Source organism: Gasterosteus aculeatus, chromosome 17, assembly GCF_964276395.1.
Source record: "Gasterosteus aculeatus chromosome 17, fGasAcu3.hap1.1, whole genome shotgun sequence".
In the NCBI taxonomy this organism is placed as follows: Eukaryota; Metazoa; Chordata; class Actinopteri; order Perciformes; family Gasterosteidae; genus Gasterosteus; species Gasterosteus aculeatus.
The window spans coordinates 6,361,019-6,371,578 of NC_135705.1; the positions used below are offsets into that span (position 1 = coordinate 6,361,019).

General features: G+C 44.5%; 2 protein-coding genes across 3 annotated transcripts; one reads left to right on the forward strand and one right to left on the reverse strand.

The window, feature by feature from the left end:
- Positions 1-702: 702 nt before the first annotated feature.
- sp1 (sp1 transcription factor) lies at positions 703-8,520 on the forward strand. Of its 2 annotated transcripts, XM_040204398.2 has the most exons (7): positions 703-922; positions 1,696-1,786; positions 2,435-2,508; positions 3,503-4,886; positions 5,954-6,095; positions 6,598-6,788; positions 6,902-8,520. In XM_040204398.2, the coding sequence occupies exons 2-7, from the start codon at positions 1,780-1,782 to the stop codon at positions 7,201-7,203; spliced, it is 2,100 nt and encodes a 699-aa protein (XP_040060332.1). In that variant the 5' UTR covers positions 703-922; positions 1,696-1,779; the 3' UTR covers positions 7,204-8,520. The 2 variants fall into 2 exon arrangements, with proteins under 2 accessions (XP_040060332.1, XP_077947941.1); XM_078091815.1 differs by lacking the exons at positions 703-922; positions 1,696-1,786 and adding an exon at positions 1,814-1,892.
- A 280-nt stretch (positions 8,521-8,800) lies between these two features.
- Positions 8,801-10,301, reverse strand: LOC120834888 (cell division cycle-associated protein 7; the record flags this gene model as incomplete). The annotated part of the gene is given in 5 exon segments (XM_078091819.1): positions 8,801-8,913; positions 9,014-9,150; positions 9,610-9,759; positions 9,846-9,989; positions 10,174-10,301. Coding segments are annotated over 5 exon segments (605 nt in total), but the record flags the coding sequence as incomplete, so codon positions are not given.
- Between the last annotated feature and the right edge of the window lie 259 nt (positions 10,302-10,560).

A 10,560-nucleotide genomic window follows, 5' to 3' on the forward strand; every position in this document is an offset into this window, starting at 1 on the left:
AATGTGATAGGCTTAAAATATGAAGCATTATTATGATTAAACTACCCAACAATGTCAACTCTAATTAAAATCAGCTCAATATCAACTACAATAGTAGGCTGGTTTGATAGTAACGCATCAATAATCGATCGATCGAGCCCCGGCTGCTCCATGTCCCATGTCGAAGGGGCCCTGAGCAAGACACCGAACCCCTAAATGCTCCCCTGGCAAAATGTAATAAGCCATGGGTCAAAAATGCAATTTAAGTGCTTTGGATAAAAGCGTCAGCTAAGTGACCTGTTATGTAATGTAATAATAAACCATTCATTGCCTTCTTGCTGACTCGCTGCTATTAAAGTATTATATTGTCACTTATCTTATCAAACTGTTATAGTTGCTGTTTTTGCTGTATAAAAATAATTCTCTAATTTTATTAATTTTCATATTTATCTGTGTGTGTATGTGTGCGTGCTAGTACAGCAAATTATTATTAGTATATATATATATATATGTATTGTGTTAGTATACACAGTAGTAACATCGGTATTGTTGGGTGGATGCAGGCCTGGCCCTGAGGATGGACTCCACCCTCCCTCCTGTTTACATGGGCACATGTGCTGCTTCACTGACAGCCCACTCGCACATCCCAATCACACAAACCCTCCTACAAGTGCGCCCTTTTTTCTCCACCCAGCGCGGTAACAGCCAGCGTTTGAGTGTGATAGGGTCTCTTCTCCTCCACCCGGGCGGACTCCTCCCGCCTCCTCGCTGTTTCCCAGCCCACAAGGCGCCACCAGGGAGTGGCCAGTGGCCACGGAGGCAAGACTTAAATACCGAATCAGCCTTCCTCCTTCCCCACCTCCGTGTTCAAAGCGACAGATGGGGCCTCGCGTCTCTACGCGGGGTGTGACGGGACAGTATCACAGAAAGAGTGAAGATGAACGTCAGTATTTACGGGATCACGTTTGCTAATGGCGCCATTTAAGCGGAAAACAGATAACCCAACGTCAATCATGCTCAGGGACTCAACCTACCGTGCTTGGTCCCGCCCAATTCTCCGCCTTTGAGCCAATTACATTGGCTAGTTGATCCTCGTTGGCAGAAACGAACAACTCCATTGGAGAAAAGCAACGATCCCTCTCAGTGGGGTGCGCTTCTTTTGTGTAAAGAGACGGTGCAAAAGTACAGTAAACGCGTCTCAAAACACGATCACAATCAATGTTGACTATTTTCATATTAACAGTTACTTCCAAATAATGATAATAAGGTCCATTAATGCTAAAAAAACTGCCTTTAGAAATTAACATTTTAATACAGCAAATACATTTGAATGGTAGGTGTATTATAAATGGGACTTTACTTAAACACGCAATTAACTACCTGTTTATAGTTTGGATTAATGGTACTTAATGCTTAACTTATTTCAACTCCAGTTCGAAATTAACGAATAATGCTCAACAAAGTGCTTACTCTAAGCCAAATAACGGGAAGATGATGGATTTGCGTTGAAGTTAATCCTAAAGGAAACTTCGTTTGTCGATGAGGATTGTGTTATGTGGTTTAAGTTGGTAAAATCTAGTAAATAATACAGTATTCTGAAAAGCTATACCACCAACTTTTAAAATGTAAAAGTAAAAGCTGTTTGCTGGTTAATGTTCGAATGTTGCGGGATACGTAGGTCCATAAATCGAACGCATCTGCCTCTCTCCTTCATAGGGGGAGTCTGTCAAGTTTGTGTGAAGTTCTGAAAAGTTGTCAACCCGAAAAAAAGAGCAGAGAAACTCCTCCCGTCTTCAAATTATGAGCAGTAAGTGAACTTTTTCCAAACTCAGTGGCATGTTGTGAACGAGGCGTTAAGTTACCAACAATAAGCAGAATTGAAATACATATTTTACGCGTATTCACTGTTATAAGTATGACATTTCATTGTTTTCCAGCTAGCGTCTCAAGCTGTTAAAAAGTGACCAACTAGCGTTGCTTACCTGCTAACGTTAATTGTCGACACTCTGCTAACAATATTTAGCCGGCTATTGAAGCTAGCTTACTCTTTAACAGTAACGCATCTCCTGATCTCAGTCAAAACGGCATGATTACACAATAATTTAGCTTCAGCAGTACATTTGTGCTAGCTGCGTGGTATTTGGTAGTTCAGTTGAAACCGTGACGTAAACGCTAGCAGTTTTACTGAACATTAACGTCGCTTGTTGTGTTGAGTTCCTGGTAGTAGCTAATAGGCTAGCTGGCCCTGCGATCACTTGTGGCATGGATTTTCCCAAAATTGTCCTCCCGTAATTGTTTTTATTGCTTTTTTTACGTGAGACTGTGTGAAGTTGAGTCGTTTGTGTGAAGTCCACCGTGCGTTTTTTTCCTCCTCGTCGTTAACAGTTTGGTTCCTGCGGTTTCAAATGTGGGCAACTTTCAACAGAAGTGATCTCACGTAACTCTTCTTCCGCAGATCAGCAGCAGGGTGAAATGGCCGCTGCGGAAAGCGGCGGAGGCTACAGTCAAAAGCGAAACACGAATTCACAAGTAGGTTACCCGCACTCCCACTGCTAGCCGAATCGGATGATTCGTCAACCGGGCAACATCGACTACGATCCCCGCTCGCACCCACTGCCCGTGTTCTTTATTTCGCATGGATTTCATCTCTCTCTCTGTCTCTGTCTGAGCTGGTACCGGTTGTTGACTTTCTCTGCGGAGCACATGTCACTGGGGTGGAGAATGGGCAGGTAGATTTCGCCCACACGGGGTGTTTCCGTCGAACCGCGGCACTCGACGTGCGTCTCGCTCGGCCCATTTGGCCGGCCTCGGAGGGGGGGTGGCCTGGGCGGTGTGTCAGTTTATAGGGCAAAATAAAGTGTGGGAGGGAGATGGGTGGGTTTGGGGGGAGGGGAAGCCGAGCCCGCCGCTTCTCTGCCAAAGAGACGTGGTCCCTCCCATGCTCTCCCACCCTGCCTCCCCATCGAACGCCTTCCTACTGCCCCCTCTGCCCGTCCGTTTGATGCCATGTGCCGCCCCACAGCGGGATTCTATTGGAATTCACAAAAAATACATATTTTAAATCATAACTTAATGAATTAATAATTGTCCAATGGCCATTAGTGTTCAGGCCCAACTATATTTTACTATTAATATTTAAAATTACCCGTGCAGTAATTCTGCTTGATCTTTTTTTTTTTTTTTCTATTTTACTCCGTAAAATATTTAAAATTTTACACTGTTTAATTGTAAAACGGTGTATAAGGTTGCCTGTAAAACTGCTCTAAAAATATAGTTTCACAGTATCACAATATTGGTATTAATGTTTCCTTTTAGCATAGTATTTTGAATTGTGTCGGTATTTCTAAACTTCTTCCTCACTGCTTCAACATTAACATGTATATAAGATATATATATATATATATATATATATATATATATATGTATATAAGATATATATATATATATATAAGATATTAAGATGCATTTTGTAAAAAATATTTTTCTTCTTTTACACTTACTACACATTTATTTCCATTTCCAGGACTCACAGCAGCCATCTCCGCTTGCCTTGTTGGCTGCCACGTGTAGTAGAATTGACACCCCAGGAGAGAACGATTCACCTGCAGATCAAAACCAGCAGCAACAGCTGGACCTAAACCACGGTGTTTTCACCTCCGGTGCCAACGGCTGGCAGGTTATCCCTCTTGGGGTTCACACAACCTCCGGTACCAACACCATCACCACCGACTCCTCGGGGGTGATGACATCAGACATAGGCAAGAGTAGACAGGTGATGTCACCCTCGGCAGCTATAGTGAGTACTCAGGGACAGCAGCAGCATCATCAGCCACAGCAATATGTAGTAGCTCAGGCTCCATCGATGCAGGGTCAGCAGATGCTTACTACCATATCAGGTATGATGCCCAACATTCAATACCAAGTTATTCCCCAGTTTCAGACAGTAGATGGCCAGACGCTGCAGTTGGCACATACTCAGCAGGATTCTGCTGTATCTTCCGCCGCAGGACAAGGCCAGCAGTTTCAGATAGTATCATCTGCCAATGGCCAGCAGATCATCGCTGCGACCAACAGAGCTGGTGCTGCAGGAAACATCATAACGATGCCCAGTCTCCTTCAGGGAGCCATCCCCATACAAAATATAAGCTTAGGCAACGGGATGTTACAAAACCAGCCCCAGTTCCTGGCAAATATGCCCGTGTCGCTAAACGGAAACATTACTTTTTTGCCCGTCAGCACTGGAACAAACGGAGGGGGAGAGGCAAACGGTGGAGGGGATACAGGGGGAAACCATCTTATACAGCAGCATCCAGTGTCCAGTGGGGCGGGCTACATGACAAGTGCATCCACTGTCACCACACAAGCCGCCTCTTCATATGGAATGACTCAAACGCAGAACAGCAATGGCGTGGTGACTGGGACATTCCAGCAGAACACTCTGGGTGTCCCGATACAGCCGGACAACAGAGACGGGCAGCAGCCGCAACAAATCCTTATTCAGCCTCAGCAGGTCATCCAAGGGGGAACATCCCTCCAGACCATCCAGGCTGGTACTGTTGCCACCTCTGGCGCTCAGGTATTTGCAACGCCGACTCTCAGCCAGGAAGGGCTTCAAAATCTTCAAATAATGCCGAATACAGGCCCCATCTTCCTCCGTACGGTAGGCCCCAATGGCCAGGTGAGCTGGCAGACCATTCAGATCCAGAGTCCGACAGGACCACAGATCACGCTGGCCCCGATGCAAAGTCTCCCCCAACTTGGCCAAAGTTCCTCTGGAGCTGGAGGAGTATCTGTTAACACGGTACAGATCCCAGGTATCCAAACCATAAATCTCAACGCACTCGGAGGTTCTGGGCTGCAGATGCATCAGCTGCAGACCGTTCCCATCACCATCACCAGCTCAGGAGGTCAGTCGGTATCCTCTTCTGTGTAAAATAATTTACAAATTCTATTTTGCTAACCTTTGCATTTATATTCATAACAAGTGTCCCTTATTGACAAGAGTTTACTAGAAAGCACTTTGCAGTAAATTGTGGACAGTTGTTTTGCAGGATTGTACACGTTTTTAGATCTATTTGGTCTAAATGCTTTTCTCGAATTTGCCATTTTTGCTTTTATTTTGAATTGAATCTATATTTCCTTTTGGTTATGACTACCTGGTAAGTTCTTTGCAGCAATACTGATAACCCACCAATGTTAACATATAATAAAGTTTCAGCTTTACAGTAACTGGAAATGGAGCTCAGTAAACGTGTGAAATATCTTGAAAGTTACATTGACTTGCCCCCCAAACCCTCCGCCCACTTTCCCCAGGACTGAAACTCTAAGTGTCTTGTATTTCTAGATTTTAGTGTGTGTGTGTGCGCACTACTGGTATAACCGGTTCAGCTGGCCCAGTGTTTCAAAGCCATTTCCTGCTCTGCATTTTCTTTGCTTGGCCACAACTTCTGACAGAGTAGGGGTGTAACTTGGCCCCTCCCATCTTGTAGCAACCGTTATCATAACCATGCCCGTCTATTTGGTTATTACTCACATTACCATAGGTTTGATAGTCATTCGTGATGTTTGAGAGGACTCTTGATCTGTTTTTAATGGATGTGATTCGTTCTATTATTACCTTTTTTGTAAAATGATTCCCGTCAACTTCATACTGAAATTGTCTTTGCTGACATATACAAATATTTACTTTAGTATAGTAGTTATGCCTGAAGGGTAAAGGGTTCTACATCTATTGTGTTGACTGTTTAACAAAACCACTCATAATACCAGCAGTGTTTTCCCTACCATCATATTCATTTTTTTTAAATGGATTCAAATGAATAAATGATACAAGAATCAAGCTGGGTTTTTTACAAGGAAGAACCGGGATGTTGTTTTTTTTTTTTCTTAACTTGATTGAGGAAATGAGCAGAGACAAAAAATCTCATTCTAGCCCTGAATGATCAATCTGTTTTTCTCTATTCCATCACGACAGGAGAACAAGGGTTGCAGGCAGGCGGAGACAGTTTGGACGAGAGCACAGCAATGGATGAGGGGGATATAAGCCCACAACCTCAAGGGCGGCGCAACCGCAGGGAAGCCTGTACCTGCCCCTTCTGCAAGGACGGAGAGGGACGGTACGTCTTTGGACCCCTTTAAGGACACATGTGCAGTCTAAAGCAATACAACAGCCCTCCTTTGAACGCAACAGGGGAGTTGGGGATTCATCGCCAACCCTAACACAAAAGCGAAACCGACCTGAGCACATGCGCAGAGTGCCTGTGTTCCGATAACCTAAAAGGGGGCCCTGACCGGGTTCGGGCACCACTGATCTATAGTAATACATGATTTATTTTTAAACATTTCCTGCACCCAGAGTTTTCTCAGAGTTTATTGTATTTTTAGAAATGTTAATCTTACTGCCTGGTTTTGATATGATGATGGTTACTTGTTGGTGCAAGTTTCAACGGTCTTTAGTGATTTATGTAAAAGTTTAGAAACCTACAGTAAGTCCCGCACAACTTGTGATTAAACATTGTTCCTCTTAACACTACCTCAGAGAAACAAATTTATATTACTGGTGACCTTCTGCAGGTAAAAATCATTAACCATGAATCTTTAATTTTTTGCATAAAACAGGGACCCAACTAAGAAGAAGCAGCACATTTGTCACATCTCTGGCTGTGGGAAGATCTACGGAAAGACCTCCCACCTGAGGGCCCACTTGCGTTGGCACACGGGAGAGCGACCTTTCGTCTGCAGCTGGTCCTTTTGTGGTAAACGATTTACCCGTTCGGATGAGCTTCAGCGCCATAAGAGGACGCACACAGGTGAGCATTTACCTTTGTTGTAAATGTATTCTATAGTGCATTAAACCTTCATACATCTAAAACTGTGCAGCTATTATTGATTCATACTTTATTTTTTTCTCCTTCCTTCCCAGGTGAAAAAAGGTTTGTTTGTACCGAGTGTCCTAAACGCTTCATGCGCAGCGATCACCTCTCCAAGCACATCAAAACCCACCTGAACAAGAAAGCAGCCATCGCCAGCAATAGCGTGATCTCAACCGACGCCGCTTCCCCTTCAGAGGACACGAAAGGCAGCACAGGAAACATGTCAGCCAGTGACCAGCACACCATCGTCACCATGGAAACCTTATCTCCAGAGAGCATAGCCCGGTTAGCCAACAGTGGGATCAACATGATGCAAGTGGACCTTCACCAAATCAATGCCAACAGCTACTAAGGGCAGCGGCGGAGGAGAAGCAGGGGGGGCGGGCTTTTGGGCGTCATTTGGGGTTAAAAAGGGCACGTTGAGACGCAACAGCGGCCCCTATTGCATCTGAGAACTGAGGCGGGAATGCAGATCTCCATCTCGTGTTTAGAAATCTGTGGTGTTGAAGGAAAATGTTGGACAAAAACGTCATTGTGAAATCCCGATTCGCCTGAATGGAAATGGCGCTACAGCGACATCTGTCCCACACAGAGACTCGTTTTTACCCTTTTACGGTGTGCTCGCAAAGACACGCCCACAGACCGGCCTCCTTGACGCTGAACTGGGAGCTACCAAAACCCTTTCTACGAGCTTCCTTAATGAGGAGATGGCACGACGAGGTCAGACCCTCACCCCCGTTTCCCAGGATGTGCGCTTCTTGTCCCTCATCACCTCAGGTATTCTCCCACCCGGGCTGCTGTATCAGCCTCGCCCCCTCAGGCTAACTGGCATGTAATGCTAACTTCACCCCTAAAACAAGTAACAATGTTGTGCAGGAAATATTTTGTATGGTTTCTCGTATTTCTATCGAACAAAGTATAATTGGAAAATATTGAGGTGTTTTTAGGGGGAAGCGTTTAGAGGGCTGGAATACTAAAGGTGGAGACCGAGCCAGAAGCACTAAGCAGTGTGAGGACGTAGGTATGTCAGGGCACTGAAGTCCTGAGAATAACCCTTTAACCTCTTAAGTAGGTACACACTCAAGCCATCATGCTTTGATGTTTGTCATAGCAACATTTTGATTTTTTTTTATGTATATATATATTTTTGGTAATGTAAAGGCTACAGCAATTCTTAGCTTAGGCAGGATCATCAGACATGATTGCAAGAGACTGCCTTTCAGTTGTATGAACCTCTCATGCACAATCAATCTTAATCTTCTGTTATTACTTTTATATATATATATATGTAGAATAAATGTTTAAATTTAAGAACCTTCTGTCATAGGACAATGTATTCTATACAGTCCAGATCTTCCAGTACCTTTTTTTTTTCTTTTTTTTTCTTGTTGGTATATTTTTCTTTGCAGTTACGTCAGTTTCCGTTTTCTTTCGGTGGAAAAACTTAATCGGGTCAGAAGTATTTTGTAATGTCCAGATTTCATAAATATGCAAGCTTAAAACCAAAGGTTAATACTCATTTTATAAGCAAAAAGTCTTTCTTTGGTTCGTGAACGTTCTATTAATTTTTACTTGCGAAATGTTAAGAGTTCTAACTGGAAAAGATCTAGCTTGAGGCAAGCGCCGGACACACATCTCTTGGTTGGCCAAATAAATAAGTTGCAAAATATTTGTCAATGATTTCCTTCTTTCTGAACAATACTTTTCACCAGTTAAGTTTTTGCTTCAGAATTCGTCTTCCTTAATTAAATTAAGTTAATTGTAACACCAATTAAATGCTCTCCTTTTATAATATAGACCAAGTTTATCAGACAACAAGTGCTCTTATCTTTCTTTGCCCCATTTTAAATAAGGGATTTTATATTGTGTATACAACTGCTGCAATTGCAAACAGCTGGATTAAAATTCTGAATACTCTCGTCTCTGCTTTGCAAACTTGTGTCACGATCTCATGATTAAAACAAACTTTATTTCTTATCAAATCACAAACTTTAAAGATGCTGCAGCGCGTAACTATCACACCACTTCATCGTTGTGCTCGCTCATCAGTTTCTTACGGAGGCTGTCGACAGAAATGTTTTGGTTAGTGCTTTCAAAAAAAGTTGGATTAGCTTAACCAGAACCAATTTAGTGACCTAAAACCAGCCGATGTGGTTTCCCACCTGCTGAGGTAAGAGTGGACGTCGGAGAAGCCGTGGTACTGGGCGAGAGGGAACAGGATGCCGGTCGGGCAGCGGCCGTCTCGCTGCCGGCAGAAGCTGCAGTTGCAAATACCGCGGCAGGGAGGACACTTCCACTCCTGGGGGGGATTAGAAACGGCAAAATGACTTTAATCAGAACGGTAAAAGTGTGCCAGAAAACATTGAGGTTTATTCCTTCGAGGGCTGCCATGTGGAAGATGCAGAGTAGCCGATGACTTTCATAGACAAAACAAAATCAATGAACGAATGAAGTTTGGTAATACAACACGACAGAGAAACTACCATTTCAGCAGTTTTACAAAACAAAGATAACGTGCAACATGCAAGCCATGATTTCGAGTGAACACAGGAAATGCATTTCTTGGCCTGAATGAATTTTACACAGTCGGGACCTTTTAAGATCCAACCTTGGATCGAATGCCACATGTGCAGCATGCATTGCACTTAAATCGCTCTTCAAACCTTTTGTTACAAATCTGAATCTAAAAAAACAATGATTGCAACATTATAACTTCTACACGTGTGGGGAGCGCGTGGCGGTGTGCGAGCAGTCTGACCGGATCAAGCAGCGCCTTCCTGACATCCTCTCCGTATCGGTTCCTCAGACACGGTCCGCAGAACTGACCCTGAATCCCGCGACACTCCTCGGCGCGGCAGCACGTCTTTGTGTCAACCGTTTTCTGACGGCACTGATGACATGTGGAGCCCTGAAAAAAAAAAAAAAAACATGGCATCCTTCAAACACACCTCAGTGAAGAGAGACCTGCAGGTAAAAGCCCAGCTGAGAACTCACTGTGACTCTGTTGTAGACTTTTTCGGTCATGTTGTCTGCAACCAGCTGAATCTCGTCCTCTGTGACGTCCTCCACGGGACGGATGCAATGTGGCTTGCACATCTTGGGCCGCGGGGCGGCGCGGCGCCGTGGCGATCTGCGTACCTGGAGCGCAAGGGGGTAGAACACAGAAAGAGACGGATGATGATAGTTGATCGTGGACCTACGCGAAGACAAATGCATGGTCCTCATGGACGTCCCAGCCAGGTAGCAGCTGCACAGAAACCCACAATCCCACTGCATGCTACACAGCGCTATAGAGTTCTAGCTGAAACTAGACCGAGCCGACCTCCAGCAGTTCCTCCAAGCTGAGCTCCAGGTCTTCCTCCTTCGGGGCCGAGGGGTCGTCCGTTGTCCCCATCGAGCGGGTCTGCCTGCGAGACGCCCGCTCGGGGTTCCTCCTGGACTCTCCTCCGGCTCAGCGGAGCGCGGGGACGCTGCAGGCGATGTAGGATGAAATCTCCTCAGTACATCAGCGAATACAGAATTACTATTAGTCAAAACCTAACTTTTATTTTGTTACGTCTTTAGTTGGCAAAATATGGAGGATCTCCATTTCTGTCTACCTACCAGCCAGCATTTTAAATGTGAACAACTGCAACAACTCACTGGCGCAACAGGAACTTTTATCACTATCAACTCACAGAACTTCGGCCTTTTGTCTTCGGTTTGGCTG